Source organism: Biomphalaria glabrata, chromosome 6 (assembly GCF_947242115.1).
Source record: "Biomphalaria glabrata chromosome 6, xgBioGlab47.1, whole genome shotgun sequence".
Classification (NCBI taxonomy): Eukaryota; Metazoa; Mollusca; class Gastropoda; family Planorbidae; genus Biomphalaria; species Biomphalaria glabrata.
Window position 1 is genome coordinate 13069210 of NC_074716.1, and position 27553 is coordinate 13096762.

The window sequence follows — 27553 nt, forward strand, 5'->3', positions numbered from 1 at the left end:
GCTTATGAATTTTTGACCCAGAGATCTCAGAGGGTTAGGGTAAACAATGTTATATCAAATGCACGCATAGTTAACACAGGGGCGCCCCAGGGGGTTGTGACATCGCCATTGTGGTTCATTTTGTACACCCATGATTTTCAATCCGATAGTCCTTTTTGCTCCTTCACAAAATTCACTGATGATGCGGCTCTTCTTGCCCTGCTGTCAGAGAGTTATAGCATGCTCAGCGCGCTTTTGGTCCAATCTCATTTGTGGACCAGTGGGGGGAGGGGGGTATCTAGGAGTTGGTTTTCCGTGCTGCCTTTAGGCGCTCAGTAAACGCAACTCTGCCCGAGTTGGGTGTCGAACCTCGAGCCCCCTTCAAGCGCACTTGGCCTCTCGACCACGCTTAAATGTAAAAAAAAAAAAACAAAGAAATAATAATCGATTTTCGCAGGGAAAAGAAGGAAAATGATATTGTTTCTGTAGCTGAAGAGACTATTGAAATAGTGCAAACCTTTAAATACCTTGGTACTATCCTAGACAATAAACTAAATTTTACTGCAAATACTGATTATATCAGCAAAAAAGGGCAGCAAAGGTTACGATTACTAAGAAAACTATCCTCGTTTAATGTTAGCGAAAAGGCCTTGGCTATGTTTTATCACGCTCACATCTGCAATATTTTAAGTTTCAATATCACTGCCTGGTATGGCAATCTGAGCATTAAAAATAAAAATAAACTTTATAGAATCCTAAATGCTGCAGGTAAAATCATTGGCAAAAAAACAAACCCCATTTGGGCAGTTGTTTGAGACAAACATCTATAAAAAAAAAAAGCTAACAAGATCCTCGAAATAAAGAATCACCCTTTGTGTCAGGATTTTGTGATTTTACCATCACAAAAGAGATACAAGACACCGATAGGATTTGGATTTTGATTTTAGGCACAATTTAGGCCATGTCTTGCCTGCAGTCCCTTGACACCGATAGCGAAGACAATCAGACACAAACACTCTTTTGTTCCCCTGGCAATCAAATCATTAAATAAGAACAATCTGGTATAAACTTTGTCACAAGTAAATTATGAGTGAGTCTGGTGTGAATGTACATTTTGGTTTGTTATAGTTATAATGTTTTTTGTTTGGTGTATTGCACAAATTGTAAGACAAATTTCCATACGGACAATAAAGATTATTATTATTATTATCTATTGATATAATAAATTTTAGGGAAAAAAAAGATTCAATTAAAAAAATAAATGGTAGTCGTCATGAGTCGTCAAGTACCTAACCATAGCAAACCACAAAATATGGTAAAATCAGATTTTCAATAGTTTTTGAGATCTGAATGTGACAGACAACACAAAAATGAATAGATGGTTTTACCCTTACAGAGCCTCTTTACAATATTAAAAATGAATGTACTAAGAACATAAAGTGAGAAGTTTTTTTAAACTGTTAGACCAATGCTCTTTAAAGTGCATCCTCAGTTTGGAATCTCTTCACACATATTTACCTATCTCTTTGTCTATTGGACCACCGCACAAGATTTGTCGACCATCTTTCTCCATTCTTCTTTCAATGACAGGCCCGTCCCTTCTTTCATGTTGTCTTTCTATCGCTTTCTCTGTCTGCCTCTTCTTCTCTTTCCTAATATTGTTCCCTGAAAGAAGGTCTTTGCAAGCCCCGATGACCTTGTAATATGGCCATAGAGTTTTAGTTTGCTTTTTTTTGTCAAGTTAGCAGGTCATCGTGGGGTCCAATAGCTGTAGTGCTGATTACATAGATGGCCTGGCAGTGACAGAAGAACTTGGTGACGCGCATAGACAAAGACTCCTGCAGCATAGGGTTGCAAATAAATCCAGAAAATCTCAAATTATGACCAATAGCCAACAAGGTTTTAAAAGGGGTATTAGCTTTGGTGGTGAAAAGATGACAAGTGTCAGTAGTTTTAAATACCTCTGAGCTATCATTTCAAATTTCTTAACACTTATTCGTGCAGTGTACTTGAACAAAAACATTGTGAACTGGTTTATAACCACAGTTGGAGTAAGACAAGGCTGCCTACTCTCACCAACTCTTTTCAATATCTTCCTTAAAAGGATAATGGAAGATGCTCTCGATGACTATGAAGGTACTGTAAGCATTGGAGGAAGAAGAATTACTAACGTGCGCCGGGTTTTAGACAAGGTCGCAGCACAACAGAACAAATCCTAAACCTCAGAATACTCTGTGAGAAATACCTCCAACAACAAGAGAATCTTTTCCATTAATTTTTTTAAAAAGCAGAGTATGGCATGGGGCACTCAAGATGACAATGGAAAAGTACAACATAAATAAAAACAATGCCAGAACCTCTACAAGGAGGCCACTAGTGTGATTGGAAACAGTAAGGAAACAAAAAGGAACACATTCAAAGAGAATAATGGGACATGAATATTCACAAGTAACACTGGTTTTTTTAACAAATTTAGAGACACTCATCATTTTCAAATGGTGTAAATTCCTATTTAGTCAGCTCACCAGATTTAGTTTATTTCAAGATTGCTATCAAACTTGATCATCTACTCAGCATCTTCAAGGAATATAGAACAGGAACTAAATAAGCAAATGATTTATCATATTGTAAATATGCTAGATAGGGGGTGCGGTGGCTGAGCGGTAAAGCGCTTGGCTTCCGAACCGGGGACCGGAACCTGAAGAAGACTGGGATATTTAATTTCGTGATCTTTGAGTGCCTCTGAATCCACCCAGCTCTAATGGGTACCTGATATTAGTTGGGGAAAAGTAAAGAAGGGTGGTCATTGTGCTGGCCACATGATACTCTCGTTATCCATAGGCCACAGAAACGGATGACCTTTACATCATCTGCCCTATAGACCACAAGGTCTGAAAGGGGAACATTACTTACTTTAAATATGCTAGATATGATAGAAAATATATTCAGATACATTTTCTTTGAGCCACTAAAAGTGTGTCAATATTAACTTGAAAGTATATAAACAAATATTTAAATGTGTTTAGAGTATTTACTAAAGTCATAATTGCAACAAAACAAACACAAAAAAAGTCAGGTAATGTATTGGTTTAATTATGGATAGGAGCATTAGATTTAGAAACATATTTTAGTTTGTACATCAATGGAATTTATTCAACTAACAAACATTCAACACATTCAACAAACATTCAACACATTCAACAAACATTCAACACATTCAACAAACATTCTTGACTCTGAATGGACGGAGTATCCAAGTGTCTAAATATAAGCAGCTATTATGTTTACAAAGTTACAAATTTTAAAAAAATATATCAATGAAAACAAGTGTCAAATCGTGCCGCGGGCCACATTAACAAAAAAAAAAAGGGAATTAGTAAACCATTTTTATTATATATTTTGTTAAATATTCTCATTGATTCTGCACTCTAGATGTAGTTAAACTATCCATCTCAAACCAAGAATGCCGCCTTAGTTTTTGGTCTCATAAAGCTGTTTAATGTTATGTTCTGTAAAAAGAGATACTCTGTTTATAAGACAAATATGTTGGCTTATTATCGGTACCGATCTATTTACCTCTAAGTAGGGAAAGATTTTTTCACTTCTTTTATTTATTTTTTTTTTGTAGAGGGGATTTTCACTTTGTGCCAACGTTTCGCAGGTCGGATAGAATCACGTCGCGGGCCGGTTGTGGCCCATGGGTCGTATTTAGGGCAACACTGGTTTAGACCATTACTAGCACTTAAAGAATCTTTACATCATGAGAGATTCTATCCTAGGCAAAGACATAGGAATGGATGGTTGACAGATCGAATTTGGTGCCCCAATGGTTCAACCAACTAGGTGAAACTGACATCATGAGACAATACGTCTGGATACAAATTTTCTTTTTAACAACAACTGATTAATAATATTTTTCAAATTAAAGATAATATTAAAAAAAAAAAAAACAACTCAAGACCAAATAAATGAATGTGAAAGTTTCAATACATAATGGTGGTGACAGTGACATTTAAAGTGTTGTGAACTGGGTATTTCTCATTACACTCAAAACCACACTGTTCAATTCAGGATTTCTTTTAATGACTGACCTTAACTAGTTGAACGCCTGCTTCAATTGCACAAATTGGAAAGGAAAATTGTTTGCTATGATCAAAATTACACAAATATGTTTCTGCTAGAAATGAGATAAATAAGAACCCTAATGTTACCAGAATGTAATGTCAGATTTAAACATTTGCAGAATGATAGTTAACATTTTGATGTTAAAATACCTCACTTATCTTGTCCTAAAGAGTTCAAATATAAGTTGCATGGCCATATTTAAGTAATGAATTTATTCAGCGGAATTTCTCAAAATGGCAATGAACTTCATAACAAAACAAATTATAATATTGTAATAATTTTTTTTGAAAACTTTTCAAACCATTATATTTTAAAGTAAACAAAGATGCCAACATTTCAAAATGTAATTAAAACATCACACATAATTGATTCCAGTGGTTAAAACTTACAAATACAAAAAAAAAAATAATGTTGCTATAGTTTTTGAAACTCCAACCTGGCCTTATGATCAACATTTTGGTAAAACTTAAAAAAAAAAAAAAGAAAACTTAACTCTTTCTCTCCGTAATTATTTTCCAAGTTCTGATGGAATTTTTCATTTTGATCATTGTGTGTGTTTTAACTTCAATAACATTTTTGTATGTAATCAGGAAATGTTATATAAGGTATATAATTAAGTATGCATGCTCTTTATATATAACACAAATTAAACTTTATAAAACCAAAATTTATTTAATGGGGTCGAATCAACGTTGGTATCGTCAGTTAGGAGAGAAAGAGTTAATGTTGTTGTGAAAGTAAATATCTAAATATGACAAGAACAAAACCAAGTACTATGACCAAGACAAAAGAGACCCATAGTACAACTGGAGTAAGAAGATCAAACACAAAATATAAAATTTGTTTTAAAAAATTGAAATGAAATTGACCAACAGCTAATATCATATCCTAATTTCTATTCAGCGAAGCTGATGATTAAGAGGTAAATATGGTCATAAAAACATCAAAAAGTTTCATTTCTTTCTAATGAATAAACAGGAATGTAACAATTATAACATAAACTAAGGGAAAGTATCATGTAACATGTTGAAGTGATGTTGTTGAAACAAATCTAACCATGATAGGATGTTCAATAATGTAATAATAATGTTTGTAGGTATGTATTAAGTTACAATTACAGGGTCCCACCACTATATTTCCCTTCAGTAAAAAAAAAATTCATGAGCAAAACAAAATGATTATGTTCATAAGTATTCTTATTGAAAGTCTTACATCCATCACCATATACACTTTTGTTCATGTCATTCAAAGCAGACAACTGTGAATAAGGCAATAAATTATTTGATAATAAGAAAGAATGGTGAGTTAGGGCAAGACTGGGTCCTCCATGTAATCAAAGCCTCCATCCATCTGAGAGATACTTCTGTCTGTGGTTAGATCATCAAACTGAAAGAAGAAGTCATTACTTAGCAAACTCTTGCTGCCCCAATTCATACAAAACTATAAAAAAAATAATAGGATAATAAATGGAGTTGAACTAACCACTTTAGTAGCCCCAGTGGGTCTGTCCTACTTACACATTAAGTCACATCAACGGACTATTAAATATTGCTTCAAAAAATGTGTGATTCTATATTTAGTTTTTAAAACGTGCTTGCTTCCATTGTTTATGAAATACTTCTGACTGACGAGACATCCCTCTCAATAAGCCTCGGAAAACCAATTCAGCACCTGGCCTGCTTGAGCTGTTTAATATTAAGGCGGTGAAACTACTTTAACTGACGGGTGAAGGCAGATATCTGGTGTCTCTAAGACCAGGAGATAGGAGCTGATGAAATCCTTGTAAGGGGTAATCTTCTGATTTTGAATATTCACTGCATTGAGGTGCTTTAAGAGTCAACCTCATAGAAAAAAAAAAAAAAAAAGAATTAAAGCCTCTTACAGACCTGCCTACCAAAAAAAGTCCAAATGCGTAACGCTGATGGTCAAAATGCGTATTTTGGCACCAGAATGCGTAACACTTGTGCGAACCACTATTTTGTCATATATATATATATATATATATATATATATATAAATTATATATATATATATATATATATATAATATATATATATTATATATATATAATATTAGATCTAGATGTCATGATTAGATCTACAATCTAAATCAATACGACAATAGAGATGATATCTAGACTAGAATTGGATCTATGTCTATATAATGAATATAATCTACTCTAGATCTGGGCTCAAGAGTGTTACCGATGCCGTGAATCCGCTACAAACGTAGGTCTACTCCAAACTTTCGTAAGCCTACCTTCATCCTTGATCTATTCTATACTGACTAAGAATTTAATCTAGTCTAGATCTAGACTAGATGGTAGTAGATGTTATCGATCTAGATCTAGTCAATCTAAATCATACTGCAACTAAATTGGATCTAGATTGTAGAGTAATGTAGAGACTCATGACATAACGTAATCATCAATCGTAATGTCGTAATGTCTAGCTAGATCTATTCCTGTATAACAAGTTATCTAGATTCTAGATCTAGAATCCAGATCTAGATCTAGACTAGATATCTACAATGTCACTCAATGTGTTTTGAATCGATAGCACTTCGATATTTTTTTCTATACAAATGAATACGGGAATCAGTGATTCAACATAATTAATTTCTACTAATGAACTTACAAAAAAAAAAGTCACGTTGGTGTATCAGCTAACTGACTGTACCGACCCGCCACTCCCTCACTCTCGCGTTCTTCATTTCTAGACTAAATCTAATTGCTTTTAAGAACCAATCAACGTATAGATCTGGACACAATGTGTTCCCCCACCTTTTCTGTTCCCCCCCCCCGGCCAACAAAACAAAACGGCTTAGCGTGACCTCCGTGACCGCTCGTAAGCTAGTCAAGAGAGTGGGGAAAAAAGGATACGAAAAGCGTAACGCGACGGGTTCAATGCGTATTTGCTTACTGACGGTCATTTTTGGGAGATTTTGCGTAACGAATACGCATTTTGCGTAACGGTAGGCAGGTCTGCTCTTATGCATTGAGTTTATTAAATATAGTCTTCTCCCCCATGGCTCCTACAAACGAGTTGCTGTCAAATGTATCGAATAGTATTCCTTTGAATCACACCAGCAAGATCAGGAAAGATCATGATGATTTCTATTTGTAAGGCCCAGGATTATCCCTCCAAAAGGATTTTATTTACTGCTGGATAAGAACTGGGCCAGTAGTCAGTCTGGGACATGGAGAACATGAAATAGGTTCGCATGCTACCATTGAGGCGTTTTCCTAGCCTTCCAGCAGTTTCAAACAAAGTCCAATGGTTTACATCATTTCTAAACAAGGGTTTTGATAAATAAAGTTTGACAACCACCGCTACCTACCCCACTTTTTTCACTCTTGAGCAAATCATCTGCCTCAGCCGATATATCCTCTGCTATTTCTTCATCGTCAATCTCTTCAGCAATGCTACCATTTTCTGGTTTGTTGTCAACTTTTCTTGGACTTTTCTGGCTGACACTGCAAAATTCATGAAATCATCAAACTAGACGAAGAATGCTGAGCCCATCAAAATTATGGAATAGAATGATATTTTTGTGATTGAGACCAAAAATGTGTTTGGTTCAAACTGTATGCAATGTTGTCACTTACCTAGATTTTATATGTTAAAGTTGTAAGAATAATTCTCCAACACAAGAATTAGTATTTTATTGTCATGGAAAATATTAAAACATTTATTAACTCTAGACTACCTACAGTGTGTTAAAAGCTGACAAAAATGTTGAAGTTGGAAAAATAATTATACTGAATTTTTTGTTTTGTTTTTGAAGCAATATGAATTTTAACTTCTTCAAAACTTTTTGGAAGATTGTTATGGGGTCAAAGAGTGTGCATCATTAAATTTGGTTCAGATAAGGCTGTTGTTTTAATGAAAGATTTGAATGAAAAAAATACATTATGCTTCTTTCCATTACAACCTAGAGTTGCATAAGATTTTAAAATTCTTATATTAGATGTGAACACATAATTCATTGATCTACAACAAAGAATAATTAAATACTGTTGACGTCATCTTACTATTTACAGTAAAAATGATCAAATTTCATCCTTTTCTGTCAAAGGACTCTACCCCAAGGATTTATATAAAAGTTTGAGTAATGTAGCTAACAGTTTATAGGTCAACAAAACAATACTTAGAAGAAAGACAAAGAGCTTTACAATGTACCCATTCTCAATAGCTAATAAAATTTTTCCCTTTGATAATTTTGCTCTTAGTAGACTAACTAAGCCTAAAAGAATATAAGCACTCTGGCTGATTGTTTAACTTACTCGCTAAAATCATCTTCATATTCAAATTCATCATTTGGAGAATCTGAAAAGTAAAATAGAAGCATATGGTTACATCAAAATCTTTAACATTATTTTGCATTTCTTTTACAGCAAACAATAACTTGCATATAAAATTACTGTCAGGAAATTATAAAATGATAAAATTAAAAAGAAATATTTTTAGACCAATACTCACCTAAACCTAATTCTTCTAGGCGTTTGTCAACTTCTCGAAGATTCTTGTCCATGTCAGAATCATTGCGTGGTGAATCTTCTGATATGTATTAAAAAAATTAATTAATGCTATTTTATTTCTTGGTGGCTGAGTGGTGAAGCGTTTGACTTCTGAACCCAGAGGTCCCAGGTTCAAATCTTGGAATTTTTAATTTAAGGATATTTAGGATGTCCCTGAATCCACCCAACTCTAATGATTACCAGACTTAAGTTGGGGAAAGTAAAGGCAGTTGGTCATTGTGCTGGCCACAAAACACCTGCATTAGTTGTTGGACAGAGAAACAGATGACCTTTACATTTGACTATCTGCCCCCAAAGATCAGTATATACTCTTGACAAAAAATTCAAAAAATAAAAGAGCTTTAAACAAGCCTAAAAGAGTAAAAAAAATTTTAACAGTAAAAATGGTTGAAAAACTATTTCATTCAACAAGCGACCTTAAGACTCTCATTAATCTAATATTTTTTGCAGCTAACCAACCCTCAATTATATGATTATGATACAAATCTTCTATATAATAAAGATATTTAAAGAAAATGTCTTTATCTTCAGCTCTCTAACCAGTTATATGACATGCTGCACATTTGAATATGAAATTCAATAAGAGTATTCAAAGTGTTCAGAAAAAGGGATTCGACTATACCCAATTTGGACAACTTGATAACTAACCTTCCTAAGAAGATCTTATATACAGAACCTGATAAAACTGTCCTACAATGTTTAAAAGGCAATACTTACCATTTTCAGGAGACTTTAGCACACCTCCACCTCGTCCAGAATTAAGAGAGGGAAGATCATCTAAAGAAGTCAAACCACTGCCAACTTTTTTACTTTTATCTTTAATCTTTTCCTCCGTCACTATGGCTTCTATGTGCAAGTCACGATTTTTTTCAAGTTCACTGAAGGAAAAAGAAATCTTAAAAACTTATATGAAAATCTTTTTAAATTTTTCTTTCTTTTTCTCCATTTTAATTTTTAAAACATATTTAGGATTTTTTGTATAAGTTAAAAGAACAAAGAAAAGTTTTTTTTTTATATATGTATTTCTATCTTAAATCTAATGCTCATAAATATACTACATTTTGGAGGAAAAAAATTGTTACTAAGAAATTCAAATCATTATGTGATATAACAAAATTTCAGTATTGAAGAGAAGAGCAAAACCTAAATGAAATATAAATAGAATAATTATTCACAGTCAAAAGTTAAGCAAATAAATGCATAGCAAAAAAAATGTAATAAACATTTCATAAACATTTTCTTTCTATTTTATGTGAAGTTTAAGAGTGTTACAAAATAAATGTAGAGGTCCAAGTGAACAGAAATACATATACCAGAAATATAATAATTTTATTTAAGAAGTTCTAACCGTGGACATTTGGACCGTATCATTAAGACTGTACTACAAGCAACATTAGTGAATGAGCCACTCGAACATGTGCACTATATCCCTTAAGTTTAGGTTCATTAGATAAGTAGTATGCAGAAAACACAAATAATGCCTTTATATGAGTGGGCTATTCGATTTGATATAATAAATGCAAGTCAATATAATTCAAACATTAAATGCAACAAGAGATTTTTAAAAAGTCAAGCAACTATTTGACAGACTAATTAATTTCAACTAAAGAAATCAAGGTAAATATATTCAAATAAATGATGAAATAAATTTTAAGAGGATGCTTGTTTGAAAAGAATAATGGAACAGTAAGTGAAAGTTATTGCCCTTATATGTAGATCTCATAAAACCTTAATTGATGTTTAGTAGCTTCAAAGAGTTCAAAATAGTTTATTTAGATTTTTTTTCATATTATCAATATTAATTCCTTATGAATAAAAACAGTTTTAATGTACTATGATTATTCAACTTGTTTCAAAACTTTTTTTTTTTTAAGAATTTAAACAAATCAATAAATAATAATGAAATGCTTTAAGACAACTCTGATAGAAAAAGATAATTTAAAGTCAAATTAATGATTGAAAAAAAAAAATACATATATATAGATTTAAACACTGGGCTGAAGAACAGGGTCACAGCAAATTTTGATTACCTCTTTTTTTGTAATGTTGTTATATGGGGTGGTTCATAAGGACTAGCTTTCTGGGTTGTTGAACTCACACTGGTGATAGGCACACTTCCATTGTGAGTAAAGGTAAAAATATGTCAATAAAACAATGAGGTCAACAGAAAATGGTGAATGAATCACCAAAACCAATGTTTAAACTAAACTGTGTATTCTAATATTTTGTTATCACTGCAAGGTTTTCTTTTAAAACTAAAATCTAAATGCCAGAATTTCAGAAACAAAAAAATAATATTAGTATTCATTTGTATTGGAACTCAGAAAAGAAAACTTATATTGAAGGTGAGGAATTATAAAATCTTTTTTCTCATGAGCCAGATGCTACAAGACTAGACTGAGTCAGTGATGTGTCAGTCATGTATTTATCTAAAATATATTTTTCAAAGTTTCCATGCAAAAGAATGTATGTTTGTAAGTGAGTGTTGATGTTTTTACTTTCAGCACATGCTACTGCAATTTTCACCAATCAATCCATTACATGCTGCAATCAGGTGAGATAGAGTTTCAAACACCAACGAAGAAAGACCAGTGACAAGTGACAAGCCAATCTATGCCATTAGGTGCCATGTTTAGAACAGAACATTCTAAAATGAGCCAACACAAAAAAAAAAAAATGAAACAAACAAAAACTGATGTCAACACCCACACACAAAATAAAGAAGGAGGGAAACCTTAAGAAAGTAGACCTTGACCTCTCAGTAACAAAACTGAAAAGTTACCAAAATAAAAAAATAAAAAGTTTACAACACAAACATTGATTTTAAAATATGGAAAATATTATTTCCCTAAAGTCAACAGTAGTGATGAAGCTACATACTTAAGATATAATAACAAAAATTGAATGTTCATATATGTGATAGAGATCTCTTGTTTAAGAAAATTATTTTTTTTTACTACATTATGGTTAAATCTTTGAAATAGGTTCTCATTATGTACTCTCTCCAGACATCAATATATATGCTGTTCTCCAAATAGAGATATTTTAAAGCAACATACTTTTCATTTCATATAAAATGGCTTTGGTTAAAAAAAAAAAGGAATTTCTTTTGGTTAGTTTTAAATTACTGCATGAGAAATATAAAAAAAAAAATACTAAAAAAATAAAAACAGACTGACAGAGCAATAAAAAAACAACAACATTAAAATGATTTTTAATTAAACCTAAACAGCCAAATCTAGATAAATTGAAACAGACAAATTTTTTGTATCTATCTGGTGTATGAACCATTTACAAGTGAAACTTTATGGTTTGCATTAAAGATAGGATGTGTAGCTATGACTTCAACAAAGTTATAATTATTTATGACTAAATAAGATCTGACTGTCTTTAATGACACACACACACATACAAAATTGAACTACAAATCTTGAGAACAGAAAACATCTATGTATCTTAAAATTTGCATTAAGTGCAATGAAACAGTGTAATTAAATCTATAAAAATGTATAAATTTGTTTCTTTTTACTTTATTAATGGCTCAAGTACAAGTAACTGGAATATATTTTGTATGAGAAATAAATGTGTCAATGCAATGCTGCTTTTATTTCTTCTTCATGTTCAAGTTTTAATATCATTCAGTATTTTGTCCACATATATAAAACCTCAAATCATAATACTTAGTGTTAATGTATTATAGTCAAGTTCCATACTCCAGTTTACATCCAAACAATTTTGTTAGTTCATATCAAGGATCAAACTTTAGGATTTATATTGAGTGGTGCTAACAATGCAGTCAATACAATTTAAAACAATGTCCTTCACGTCTGCTACATATAATTTGTTGAAAGAAAGCTACCATTTTATTTCTTTTTTTTTTTATTAAATCCATGAACGTAAATTTAATTAGTTCATTTTCATTTAAATGTGTTAAACAGATGAAATGCTGAATAATTGAGAATGTTCAGTATTGATCAAATATTCATAAAGAAGAATCAAATTTAAATAAAATCAATAGAAGGGTCTCACCTTGAAAGAGTATTATAGCTGACTGATGCAACAGGTTGGTCATCAAAGAAAGGATCTTCCTCCAGGTCACTACCATAACCTGCAGTTGTGAATTTACCCGTGGTTTTGTTTCCTTGAATGGAAGAGCCATTCACTTGGTCAGGTTTGGCAGATGATGGTGGGGAAGAGCTGGGTTTTTTAGACTGCTGTTTGACCTGATTCACTTGATGCTGAGGTGACGTCTGCTACATCAAGAAATTGCCAGTTATGAGACAAACTTGGAAAGCAATTATGGAGATTCAAGTGATTACAAGTTGAAAAAAGTTATATGTTATGGCTCTATGCAGCAAATTTCTTAGATAAATAGAACCTTATTTCAAATTGTATGACATAATAATTTATCTACTGAACCTTTGACGCAGGTTTGTGAGTAGGAGATACAAGTTCACCCACATCATCTGAGACAACCGTCCGACAAAGAAGGAACAAACGTTTGTACATATCTAGAAACTCATCAAAATCAATGGCTGTGGAAGGAGAGGTTTTTTTAAAATAATAAAAAATGCCATCATTTCTAATATAGACTTAGCTAGATGCAGCCATAAATAGCTAATATATCTTTTGGATGGAGAAATGTATTAAAGACATGGTGCAATGAAGATATGCTTAATGCAAAGAGTCAATGCAGAACAAACTTGCAATGTCATTCATGCAGAAAAAAAAATTATACCTTTTGGTGTTAAAGTATAGATGGCTTAAAAACAGAAAGAAAACAAAAATTTCTTTATTTTATAAAAAATTTAACAAAAATAAATAGTACAATCATACTTAAAAGACTGAATTATTTTTGAATATATGTAACATAGGGCACAAATTATTCATTTGTTGTACATCAATTTATCTTTATACAGTCCCAAGATGAGATTAAATCTGAAAGCTATTATTACATTATTTTTAAATAATACATTCCTATATATATATATTTATTCATAGCTTACAGCTATTAAAGTCTTTGTCTGCAGCAGCAAACTCATCATTCACATAGCGATCCAACATGTTCCGATGAAAGTTGGGAAACATGTCCATAAAAAGGTCTCTAAGCTCTTCTTTATCAATAGCACCACTGCTATCCTGTGGACAGGCAAAATAAAACACATAAGTAAATACAATTATTAGCCATTGTTGAAGTTTCACACAAGTTATACCTAAGTGCATGATTACAAAATTACATTGAGCTAATAGTTTTCCTAACTATTGTAGCAATTCAAAACATATTTGCAGTACTAAATTAATATTAAATAATAAAATACTTAATTACCTTGTCATAGAAATCAAATTTCTTTTTTGCCTCTTCAATTTGTTTATCAGTAAGGTTCTGGGGAAATAATTAAGTTAAAAAATGATAATATCATAATTTTCACAATTGTTTTTAGAAGAAAAATTTAAATCTTTGTTCAACTTTGATAAATTATTACTTGCATCAGTAAATAAAAATGTGAAAAAAATAATTTTTAAAAACTTGTAAAAGGATTATAAATTGTTTTCAAAGTTGAAATATCTTGTGAAAACAAATGGTGAATACTTTCTTTGTGTTGATATATTTATCTACTAAGTACAACACACTAGCTAGCTATAGTTTACAGATTCTGATAAAGAAAAGAAGGTTAGCCAACTGCACTACGTTAATTCTGTTACACTGGTATTTAAGAGAGGCAGACATTGCAGAAAAAAGTAGTAGTGAGGTAATCTTGATAAAACTAAATTTTAAAATGAATGATAAATGTGTACAGATAATCTATCTGTCACGCTCAACTGCCATATAGAGAGCAGGTTGGGTTTTGAAAAAGCAAGATTTTTTAAAAATGTCATTTTAGATAAAAACAGAATTTTCCAGTTGAGACCTTGATCAGTTGTTTTCTGAATGTCCTTCAGGCTGGAATAAAAGATTATTTAAAGCCTATGCAGACTAGTCAAACTCATACACTACATCACATACAAACTCATACACTACATCACATACAAACTCATCCATTACATCACTTACAAACACACATTACATCAATACAAACTCACACATTACATCAATACAAACTCACACATTACATCAATACAAACTCACACATTACATTACATACAAACTCACACATTACATTACATACAAACTCAAATGTTAACAGTGACAACAAATCGACCACTAACAGACACTTTATTGACTTGATTGTTACTTGGAAGTACATTACCCCCGGGTAATCTTTTCATTTGCATCTATTTTAAGCTAGGTGCTATGAATCATTATAATCAACTTTCAAAATTATATTAGTTTTTGTAGATTTTTTCCGTTTTAAAAATGGATAATATGTATGCACATACAATAATTTTTTTTTTTAAATTCACTATCAGAAAACCAAAAGTAGTTGTTGCCATAAATTGAGTACCATAATGACAGATGTGAAATCAGATTTTCAAAGGCCCTTTGAATGACAAAAACAATAAAGGCACTGTTAAAAAAAAATGTGATGAAAGAAACATTAAGAAAATTTTTGAGTTCCAATTTAGAGAGGAATGTAAGGAACAAATCAACAGGAAATCTGTGGGGTGTCTTACATTTAGTGGAGCAGGAAACAAATTGTACACATCCATTTTTAAAGCTCAAGAAACTTTAAGAGTTGTGAGAAATAATTTATCTGTTCCATTCATTTCAAGGGTTCTAAGTTCCTGTTTTCTAAACGTACAAAGTCAGATTAGATATATCCATTTTCTTTTAAAGTTCTTACATTGTGTTTCTACTAAATGTATCTTTACCAGTTAACTCAATCGATTCCCAAGAGTTCTGTATAGCAAGTAAATCAAATGTCAAGGATGTATTTACTAGCGTAGTTTACATATTTAAAATATAGATTTCAATTTAATTTTAAGTATCCAAGCTGTTTTTTGTCACCTAGTTACACATCACACACTTCTATGGGATTTATTTCAACTAGAAACACAAATTGTTTTAGTTAACCAAAATCTTTTTTTTTTTTGGACTACCATATTGATTAGTTTAAATTTCATAAATAATATAAGTTTCTTTAAACTTGGGTGAAACTAAAAAAGCCTAAACTATTAATAAGCATAAAAAAAATCTATTAAAAAAAATTAGTTTCTGTTTTTTCATAATTATAATTTGAAAGCAACAGTCTTTGATATTAAATAGCAGTGTTAAAGACAAAGTATTAGCAGTATATGTTTTTTACCCATTGTGTTCATGTAACTATATATATATATATATATATATATATATATATACACACTTTTCTTTCATTTTTATATATATAATAAAAATGAAAAAAATGTGTAATATATATATATATATATATATATATATATATATATATACACACTTTTCTTTCATTTTTATATATATAATAAAAATGAAAAAAATGTGTAAAAATAAACAAACTCCAGAAACCACCATGTTATTTGTTTCATCACACGTTATAGAATCCAGGAATAATATTTTTTTATTGTATTTCTTTCAACAAATAAAAATCAATGTTACCCTATGTGATTTAGGCTGTGAACAGTAAAAAAGTAAAAATTGTCTAAGATAAATGGAAGCCCCATTTTAAGTTTTAAAATATTTCCAATAACTTTTATGCCACAATATAAACAAACATAGGATTTGAATCTAAATTTAATTTCATAGGAAACTAGTTAGAAAGCAGCATATTGAACATAAGTTCTGCTTCTAAAGTTACATTTTATAATACTACTTTAAAAGACAATCCCTCTACATGTGATTTCTACTAAACTTGACAGAAAAAAAAATCTTCAAATCAAAAATTGACTTCAGTAAACTAGATAGTTAAGACATTTAACTGTCTCCAGTAAACTAGTTGGAAAAGACATTTAACTGTCTCCAGTAAACTAGTTAGAAAAGGCATTTAACTTTCTCCAGTAAACTGGTTAGAAAAGACATTTAACTGTCTCCAGTAAACTAGTTAGAAAAGACATTTAACATTCTCCAGTAAACTAGTTAGAAAAGACATTTATTTTTCTTCAGTAAACTAGTTAGAAAAGGCATTTAACTTTCTTCAGTAAACTTGTTAGAAAAGACATTTAACTTTCTTCAGTACACTGGTTAGAAAAGACATTTATTTTTCTTCAGTAAACTGGTTAGAAAAGACATTTAACTGTCTCCAGTAAACTAGTTAGAAAAGACATTTAACTGTCTCCAGTAAACTAGTTAGAAAAGACATTTAACTGTCTCCAGTAAACTAGTTAGAAAAGACATTTATTTTTCTTCAGTAAACTAGTTGGAAAAGACATTTGACTGTCTCCAGTAAACTAGTTAGAAAAGACATTTATTTTTCTTCAGTAAACTGGTTAGAAAAGACATTTAACTGTCTCCAGTAAACTAGTTAGAAAAGACATTTAACTGTCTCCAGTAAACTAGTTAGAAAAGACATTTACTTTTCTTCAGTAAACTAGTTAGAAAAGACATTTATTTTTCTTCAGTAAACTAGTTAGAAAAGGCATTTAACTTTCTTCACTAAACTGGTTAGAAAAGACATTTAACTTTCTTCAGTAAACTAGTTAGAAAAGGCATTTAACATTCTTCAGTAAACTGGTTAGAAAAGACATTTATTTTTCTTCAGTAAACTAGTTAGAAAAGACATTTAACTTTCTCCAGTAAACTGGTTAGAAAAGACATATTTTTATATTTTTCTTCAGTAAACTAGTTAGAAAAGACATTTATTTTTCTTCAGTAAACTGGTTAGAAAAGAAATTTAACTGTCTCCAGTAAACTAGTTAGAAAAGACATTTAACTGTCTCCAGTAAACTAGTTAGAAAAGACATTTAACTGTCTCCAGTAAACTAGTTAGAAAAGGCATATATTTTTCTTCAGTAAACTAGTTGGAAAAGACATTTAACTGTCTCCAGTAAACTAGTTAGAAAAGGCATTTAACTTTCTCCAGTAAACTGGTTAGAAAAGACATTTAACTGTCTCCAGTAAACTAGTTAGAAAAGACATTTAACATTCTTCAGTAAACTAGTTAGAAAAGACATTTATTTTTCTTCAGTAAACTAGTTAGAAAAGACATTTATTTTTCTTCAGTAAACTAGTTAGAAAAGGCATTTAACTTTCTTCACTAAACTGGTTAGAAAAGACATTTAACTTTCTTCAGTAAATTAGTTAGAAAAGGCATTTAACATTCTTCAGTAAACTGGTTAGAAAAGACATTTATTTTTCTTCAGTAAACTAGTTAGAAAAGACATTTAACTTTCTCCAGTAAACTGGTTAGAAAAGACATATTTTTATATTTTTCTTCAGTAAACTAGTTAGAAAAGACATTTATTTTTCTTCAGTAAACTGGTTAGAAAAGAAATTTAACTGTCTCCAGTAAACTAGTTAGAAAAGACATTTAACTGTCTCCAGTAAACTAGTTAGAAAAGACATTTAACTGTCTCCAGTAAACTAGTTAGAAAAGGCATTTATTTTTCTTCAGTAAACTAGTTGGAAAAGACATTTAACTGTCTCCAGTAAACTAGTTAGAAAAGGCATTTAACTTTCTCCAGTAAACTGGTTAGAAAAGACATTTAACTGTCTCCAGTAAACTAGTTAGAAAAGACATTTAACATTCTCCAGTAAACTAGTTAGAAAAGACATTTATTTTTCTTCAGTAAACTAGTTAGAAAAGACATTTATTTTTCTTCAGTAAACTAGTTAGAAAAGACATTTAACTGTCTCCAGTAAACTAGTTAGAAAAGACATTTAACTGTCTCCAGTAAACTAGTTAGAAAAGACATTTATTTTTCTTCAGTAAACTAGTTAGAAAAGACATTTATTTTTCTTCAGTAAACTAGTTAGAAAAGACATTTAACTGTCTCCAGTAAACTAGTTAGAAAAGACATTTAACATTCTTCAGTAAACTAGTTAGAAAAGACATTTATTTTTCTTCAGTAAACTAGTTAGAAAAGACATTTAACATTCTCCAGTAAACTAGTTAGAAAAGACATTTATTTTTCTTCAGTAAACTAGTTAGAAAAGACATTTATTTTTCTTCAGTAAACTAGTTAGAAAAGACATTTATTTTTCTTCAGTAAACTAGTTAGAAAAGACATTTAACTGTCTCCAGTAAACTAGTTAGAAAAGACATTTATTTTTCTTCAGTAAACTAGTTAGAAAAGGCATTTATTTTTCTTCAGTAAACTAGTTAGAAAAGACATTTATTTTTCTTCAGTAAACTAGTTAGAAAAGACATTTATTTTTCTTCAGTAAACTAGTTAGAAAAGGCATTTAACATTCTTCAGTAAACTAGTTAGAAAAGACATTTATTTTTCTTCAGTAAACTAGTTAGAAAAGACATTTAACTTTCTTCAGTAAACTAGTTAGAAAAGACATTTAACTTTCTTCAGTAAACTAGTTAGAAAAGACATTTAACTGTCTCCAGTAAACTAGTTAGAAAAGACATTGAACTATTTTCTAAAGCTATTCTCTAAAAGAAACATGACTACATTACTGACTGTCAAAAAAAAAAAGATTGTTGTTTACCTTAGAAATATAGACAGCATCTCCTGAGCCAAAGTTTGTACTCTTTGATTTATTTACATTCTGAAGTAAAGAAGTGATGATTGGCAAGTTGCTGGAGATGTTAGTTCCTTCACCACCTAAAGATTTCAAAACTTCTGATCGTTTCATTCCTTCATTCTGTGCATGGAAACATTTAAAATATGTGAATTACATTCCTCAAATTAAAGCATTTAAAATCAATTCAACTATTTACAAAATGTTTTAACTAAATTCTTAACAAACTTACCAACCCTGTTTCAGGCTTAAACACTGCCAATGTAAATTCAAGATTAAAAAATTCCAAAAATTCCTGCACCAAATATGCTGTTAACTTTCCTGCCAATAGAAAAATTGACTCTTTTATTAAATTCAATTATAACATTTTCAATTACTTTTTTTGTAAACTTCTTTAATGAAAAGTTTTCTTTAAAGAGTTATGGAAAAAAAATCACATCTCAGTCATCAAGCTACAATTAAAAGTTACCATCTTTTGTTGACAAAAAACTTTTTAATTCTTTGCTTAGGAATGGTGTTTTACTCTGAAACAAAAGAAGAAAAATTATTTAGTTGTTTTTTTTCCTTCGATTTTGAGGTTAAAGAAATTGTTTGTTATTACAACTATTTTCAGACAGGGAGCCTTCTAAATTCCAGATATGCATGTTGTGGATGGATCAAACATTTTTTTTTCTCTTACATGCAGACTTCCTGCGGGCAACAGTTTTGAAGGGCTGAGTAGACATTTTGTTGGCAACATAGATGATCCCCCATTTCATCAGATGTTTAAAGTAAAGTTCCCCTTTCAGACCTTGTGGTCTATAGGGCAGATGATGTAAAGTTCATCTATTTCTGTGGCCTACGGTTAACGAGGGTGTCATGTGGCCAGCACAAGGACCAACCGCCTTTACTTTTCCCCTAACTAATGTCAGGTACCCAGAGCTGGGTGGACTCAGAGGCGCCCAAAGATCCCTAGATGAAAATCCCAGTCTTCATCAGGATTCGAACCCAGGACCTTTGGTTCGGAAGTCAAGCGCTTTACCGCTCAGCCACCGCGCCGCCATCAGATGTTTAATTTTACTTCAAGTATTCAGATCAGAATGGACATGATCATTGAGCAGATGAAGTTATAACACTAAATAACAAGTTTTAATATTAAGAAGAAGTGTCTATTCAAATGTAAGCATACTGTTACGATTCTCTCTCCTAATCATCAGGCCTTCTGTAAACACTGCTAAAACTCAACACAATACATCAACACATCAAGAACTTGACAACAAGAGCTCCACATAATCTGGTACTTTAATAAAGAGTGAATAAGTAGAAGACAGCCAATACTAGACAATTGGCATCAAACACATCAACAACTAAAATGTCACTATGTACATCACCGTACAAAACTCTACTGTCTCTCTTTCTGGACTTGTACATCAACGCCTGAGGACTCAACCAGGACCGACTTCATAGCCGACTAACAGTCCCGGTCTCGACGCTCTCCGGTCTTGAACTGCCGCTTTCCTACACACTGTCTCTCGTACACGCAGGCTTTCAATCACATGACCATAACATTGGTCATATTTGCGTGTAATCGTGTATTCGTACTACTGTCCCTTGTCCATGGCCCCACTGACCTGAATGATTCACGTGTGTGTCAGCTGAGCCTATAGTTAACCCTTTTGCGCCGCCAATAGGGTCATAACACTGCCCCCTTCTCAGATTTGTCCGTCCCGGACAAAAATCTATCACACGACATGGGCAGTGGAGGTGAATCGACGCAGGAGGAGGTCTATCGGTGGGGGCGACAATGGGCTTATATTGCCATCTCGATGAAGCCATCTGTGCTGTAGTCTGCGTATGTCTCTTTCTCCTTCTGCTCCAGTTGACCTTTACCTGGTTGCACTGACATCGTGGTTGCATCGCCACGCATGTTGAACTCGGCAAACGTCGCATTCGTCTCCTCCAGTCGACCTTCATCTCGTTGCACCGACGTCGTGGTTGCATCTCCAGCAAACGTTTCCCTCTTCTGCCATCCACTACGGAACGGAGCCAGCCAGCACATGGGGAGGGATAGGATGTCAGGACTGGGGTCACCAAGATCGTTGGCCTATCAGGTTGTTTCATAGGGCTTTCAGAGACGGGTTTTGGGAATGGGTATCAGGTCCACAGGAGGGGAAATAGTGGCACACATCATCTTCAGGATTGTCCGGAGGGCAAACTAGTGGAGCAAGTTGGCAGCACTCCACTTGCGAAGGACCCTCATTTTCAGCATCAGGCTCCGGTTCACTTACTTGACCATCACCAGGGCTTCTCACTATGGTCTCGTCAGCTGGACAAACGTCTGTTGGGTGCAGACCTTGCCGATGGGTTCCTTGGAGTTGGCGTTCTCCCTGCAAAGCTCGACACACAAAGTTCTTGCCAAACATCTGGGTGCAGCCATCAGGATTCGAGTTCCTCTCATCAGCACTGAGAGATTGACAGATGTCTTTAATGTCCTCAGCTACAGGCTTGAGGTAAGACACGACGTTGTCTTGTTCTATCTGGCTGATGGAGGCACTCACGTCATGGACGTCTGTAGCAAAAGCGTTGGTTGAACTATTGGTCTCGGTCTCTTCTCTTGTTTCTTTCTGCGAGTCACCCTTGATCACATTCTGAAAGCCAGCCAACATCTGCTCTTGAAAGGTGATCAAGAGCTCTACCACATCAGGTTCGAGTTCAAAGAGGAACGTGTTCGGATCTTCCTCTTCATCCACTAGGGCTTGCCGGAGATGTTCTTTAAGAGTTTCGTTGTTCCTTTCGTAGTACTTCAGTCCTCGCCATTTCAGCTCTTGTTTCAGTTCTTTCAGATTCAGTTCATCTAGCAGTTTTACAGAAGCCATAGGAAATCCCACTTCAAGACACCAGTGTTACGTATCTCTCCTACTATCCAGGCTCTCTTCAAACTGCACCACACGACTCAACGAACTCAAAGAACCTCACAACTCAGGGCTCCAAAGTATCAGTCAATTTAATTTCAAATACATTACAAATACTTTACAGTTGGCAACAACATCACACTAACTGTCCAAAACCAAGCCTTGCTCCGCCTGACTTCACACACCGTCTGTCTCTAACTTCGCCTCGTCTGGTCACATTGCGAGGTAACGTGAAGTCCCGTCTTTCTGACACACTCGCTCTTATATAGTCTCTATTGGCCTTCTAGAATCGGATGGAACGTTTTTGACCACTCAGAATGATCACAATCGCCGTGACTTGCGTGCGTAATATTTACACCCAGGTCGTTGCCGAACTGGCGTGTACTGTCACTGGTCACAGTTGACCGATCGTCCTGCGCTGGACTGGGGCGATTTGAGTAGGCCAAAACACACACAGCACTACCCCCATCTGTGTCGCCACCAGGTTTACAACACTGTCCCCTCCTTAGATCTGTCCGTCCCGGACAGCATCAATCTCATGACATGGGATGTGTAGTTTCATCACTGCAGGTGGGGGTCGATCGGTGGGGGTGACAGTGGGCTTGCCTCTTGAGCTAGACGAGGCCATCCACGTTGAATTCAGCAACTGTCGCTTTCGTCTTCTCTGCCAGTTGACCTTCACCTGGTTGCACTGACATCGTGGTCGCATTGCCATCCTCGAACGCAGCCAACGTCGCTTTCTTCTCCTCCAGTCGATCTTCATCTTGTTGCAATGACGTCGTGGTTGCATCACCAAACGTCGCCTTCTGTCATTCTGTACTGCGGGCAGCCATTTTACACATGGGGAGGGATTGGATGCCAGGGCCGGTGTCACCAAAATCAATGGCCTAACAGGTGGTTTCAAATGGCTTTCTCGAAGAGGACTTTTGGGATGGGTTTCCGGTTCACTGGAGGGGACATTATGGGACAGGTCATCCTCTTCACACTTGTATGGAGGACATGCTTGTGGGGCAGGTTGGTAACTCTCCACACGCAAAAGTCCCTCTCCTTCGGCATCAGGCTTCATTCGACTAGTCTCAGCAGCGGACCAATCGTCTGTTGGGTTGAGACCTTTTCGATTACTTTCTACTTGCATGGGGATCTCTGCTGCGTCATCAGGTTTCGATGGGTGTTCATAATCATCACCAGGGATTATCTCGTTGGTCTTGACCTCTAGACAGACATCTGCAGGTTTCAAACCTCGCCGGTAGCTTTCATCATGCAAATGTTCTTTAACAGCTTCATCAGGTTTGTACTCGCTGAGGACATCGCAGCAATCATCACATTTCTTCTCATGGGAGCTACTTTCGTACGGCTTGCTATCAGAGTCACAGGAAGCACCATCTTCACTAGCATGGCCGTCGTATGTGAGTATTTCGTAGCACGGGGTTTCTACCACCTCGTTCAAAGCGTTCAGCTCGGGGCTCATCACTTCTTTCACTGAAGTGTACATCTGGTCTACTCTGGTACAGGTATCTTTCTGTAAATCACCATTCCACACATTCTGAAAGTCAGCCAACATCTGTTGTTGAAAGGTGATCAGCAGCTGCACTACATCGGGTTCTAACTCGAACAGGTAGGTGTCTGGATCTTCACCTTCTTCAGTTAGTTCATCTCGGAGACGTGCTTGCAAGGTTTCTTTCTTTCCGATTGCCTTCAGCCCTTGATCACGGAGTTCTCGCCTCAGTTCTTTCAATTCCAGTTCGTTCAGCAGTTTCAGACGAGCCATAGTAGATCCGATCCCACTTCTTGACGCCAGTGTTACGATTCTCTCTCCTAATCATCAGGCCTTCTGTAAACACTGCTAAAACTCAACACAATACATCAACACATCAAGAACTTGACAACAAGAGCTCCACATAATCTGGTACTTTAATAAAGAGTGAATAAGTAGAAGACAGCCAATACTAGACAATTGGCATCAAACACATCAACAACTAAAATGTCACTATGTACATCACCGTACAAAACTCTACTGTCTCTCTTTCTGGACTTGTACATCAACGCCTGAGGACTCAACCAGGACCGACTTCATAGCCGACTAACAGTCCCGGTCTCGACGCTCTCCGGTCTTGAACTGCCGCTTTCCTACACACTGTCTCTCGTACACGCAGGCTTTCAATCACATGACCATAACATTGGTCATATTTGCGTGTAATCGTGTATTCGTACTACTGTCCCTTGTCCATGGCCCCACTGACCTGAATGATTCACGTGTGTGTCAGCTGAGCCTATAGTTAACCCTTTTGCGCCGCCAATAGGGTCATAACAATACTTTAGAAGTGGAAGCCAAGTGAAAAATTGAAACTTAAGATCTCAGCGTGAGTATTGACAAAATCTTTTACTCTAAATTTTAGGACATTCCTATAGCAACCAAACTCTCAATGCGTATCCGATAGCTGTTTAAGTAAGTAAAAACTGTGTTAAGTTAAGCCGACAACCCCTAACAACTTGTGAAAGATGTTAATTCTTTAGTTTGTGTACCTGTCCATTTTCTTGATCTTCAAGTGCTAAAAAGACACTTGCTCTCAGTTGAGCCTGCAAGTAAAAATTTAAAAAAAAAAAATAGAATTAAAACAAATGGAATCTTTTTGTACTATAAGCTGGCACTCTACAAGAGGGTTCTTATTTGAACTAACATTGCAAACAATAGCCCTTATAAAAAAAGTGTTTCTAGTTGAGCTGTGGGCACCACTTCTTTCACATCTGAAGTAAATCTATGGCCCACTAATGGCTCTTTGAGTGAACCAAACAAGTTGAAGTCAGATAGGGCAAGGTCAGTACTCTTGACTTAATGCACAGACACACAGGATCAAAACAAAATGTAAATAAAGATGATACTATTAGGCTTACTCAAACCAGCACCTTGTAACTCACTAGTTCACAATACAAGCTGTCTATGCAGCAAAATGAAATGCATTTAAAATATTTTACCTCAAATATATATATATAAATATATATATATCCGTAGATAATAGTCAGAATACTACCAATATCCATGTTTGTGTGATTGAGTTTGAAGGCATTACACTTCAATCAACGTAAATTCAACCGTGTCTCTTCACTCAGCTATTCATATGAAAACAGATGGTCTTTGAAGCACTTCCCAGGGGGGAGACCTCTGATACTTCTACAAAGACTGCAAAGCATGCATCTGAGATCAAATGGATAGTTTGTGCTAAAAAATATAGATTGAAGATGGTAATAAGGGAACTTCAATATATCCCTTTCAGACAAATATGTTTTGCAGTGATTCCCTAAAACTGTGACCTTTTTTCCCACAAAATTTCCTCTAGTGCACAGGAAAAAACACTAATACTAATTTAAAGAATGCAATGAACTCAAAACTGATGTTAATTGTGTTGATAGTGTATGTGATAGTTGCATCAACCAAGCAAGTCCATTCTGCTTACAATGCACAAAAGTGCTAGTTGGAACATTTCAATCCTTTTTCAATAGTAAATTTTTCAACCTAAAAAAATGAATCCACTAGACTACTACTACTTAAAAATGAATCACTCCACTCTAGACTACTACTTAAAAATGAATCACTCCACTCTAGACTACTACTTAAAAATGAATCACTCCACTCTAGACTACTACTTAAAAATGAATCACTCCACTCTAGACTACTACTTAAAAATGAATCACTCCACTCTAGACTACTACTTAAAAATGAATCACTCCACTCTAGACTACTACTTAAAAATGAATCACTCCACTCTAGACTACTACTTAAAAATGAATCACTCCACTCTAGACTACTACTTAAAAAATGAATCACTCCACTCTAGACTACTACTTGTTATACAAGGATAAATTTGTGCAGTAGGAAATCATTTTTTCAAGTTCTTTTTAAAAATATAGGTCTAAGTTTTCAAAATTTTTATCAAAATACCTAAATAAATTATGGCTTTTATATAGCGCTACTTTCATGCTTATAGCATACTCAGAGAGCTTTGGTCCAATCTCAGTTGTGGACCAGTGGGGAGGAGGGGGTATCTAGGAGAAGGTTTTTCCGTGCTGCCTTTAGGCGCTCAGTAAACACAACTCTGCCAGAGTAGGGTGTCGAACCTCGAGCCCCCTTCATAGGTATCCAAGCCAAGCCAAGTTCAAGCGCACTTAGCCTCTCGACTACACTTCTAACCTAACTCTAGAGTACTCTAGACTCTCAGTTTAATATAGATATAGAATTCTAGATCTGTGTCTAATCAATCTAGATCTACAACTACAACCTACCCGTAATTTTCCTAATGTTCCATTAGCTTCCAAAGTTTGAGCAACAAGATCCCTAAGCTCTGTGTCTTCGTCCGCAGACATTTTTTTCAGCAGAATTATTCAATTAATAATATCACTGTAACGTCACCAGTCGTGTAGCTTGTGTAGACTTGGTCCCAATACTTAAATTAATGTCAGTGCAGTGGTGTACACTGTAGATTAGTCTTTAATTTAGTAATTATTTTTGGAATAATTAGATCTAGAATCTAGTCCTAGATTCTTGCTAGATCTAGAATCTAGAGATTAAGTATGAAGCTGAAACTGTTGTTGGCTCAGGACTGCTGTATATTACAGATTATAGATCTAGTAAAATCTAGTTTTATAGAGATCTATTGTAGAGTAGAGTGTAGTCTGTAGTGTATAGAGTATAGTATAATATTAATAATAATCCTATTCAACTAAGAGTTTTTAAACTTAGATTTAAATTTTAAATGATCATCATCCCAGACTATCAGTGAGACTCTACTTCTAATACTAAGGACTAAGTCTAAGTACTAGAGTAGACATCTAGATCTACTACTACTAGAGCCAGAGGTAGTAGAGTATAGTAGACCATATCATAATCATAATAGATAATAATGGTGTGACTATAATAGATAGACGTATATACTCTATATACGGTATAGGTATAGTTATTAGTAATATTAGTTAGTATAGTTTAGTTGTATAGTATAGAACTAAGAAAAGACAGTCTATGAGTGTGACAGACACTGGGACAGAGTTACTGAGAGTAGACTCACTCAGTCACTGTTGACTGTACTGTTACTACTGTATATCTAACAATCTAAGAATACTAAGTTACTAAGACCTAAGATTCTAGACTGTTACTACTGTTAGTCACTGTTCATTAGATTATCATGATGATGATTATGATTTGATTGTACATCATGTAAAGTACTAGAGTCTTAGTAGAGTCTACTCTAGATATTCTAATTATATAGATAATATTAGATAGTAGATATTTATTATTAATTTAAAGTTTACTAGATTACTAATAAATGAAACATAGTGTCAGATTGGTCTAAGAGAAAATAACATGAGGCATGATACATCATAAACATGTTCCATGTTGCAGTTACTCCGCCATTTTGTCGCAAATGAAAACATGTCCAAACGCATGCG

General features: G+C 33.9%; 1 protein-coding gene across 14 annotated transcripts; it reads right to left on the reverse strand.

Annotated features, from left to right (window-relative positions):
* Nucleotides 1-3050: 3050 nt before the first annotated feature.
* LOC106052140 (centrosomal protein 43-like) lies at nucleotides 3051-27553 on the reverse strand. Of its 14 annotated transcripts, none has more exons than XM_056034151.1 (17): nucleotides 27482-27553; nucleotides 26393-26553; nucleotides 24638-24691; nucleotides 19693-19747; nucleotides 19456-19544; nucleotides 19191-19346; nucleotides 13971-14027; nucleotides 13651-13783; nucleotides 13383-13406; nucleotides 13064-13179; nucleotides 12674-12897; nucleotides 10675-10758; nucleotides 9362-9522; nucleotides 8586-8663; nucleotides 8390-8432; nucleotides 7444-7579; nucleotides 3051-5490 (listed from the first exon to the last, which is right to left on the reverse strand). In XM_056034151.1, the coding sequence occupies exons 2-17, from the start codon at nucleotides 26471-26473 to the stop codon at nucleotides 5410-5412; spliced, it is 1572 nt and encodes a 523-aa protein (XP_055890126.1). In that variant the 5' UTR covers nucleotides 26474-26553; nucleotides 27482-27553; the 3' UTR covers nucleotides 3051-5409. The 14 variants fall into 14 exon arrangements, with proteins under 14 accessions (XP_055890126.1, XP_055890119.1, XP_055890127.1 ...); XM_056034144.1 differs by having other exon boundaries at nucleotides 26393-26583; nucleotides 27482-27546; XM_056034152.1 differs by having other exon boundaries at nucleotides 12674-12894; nucleotides 26393-26583; nucleotides 27424-27546.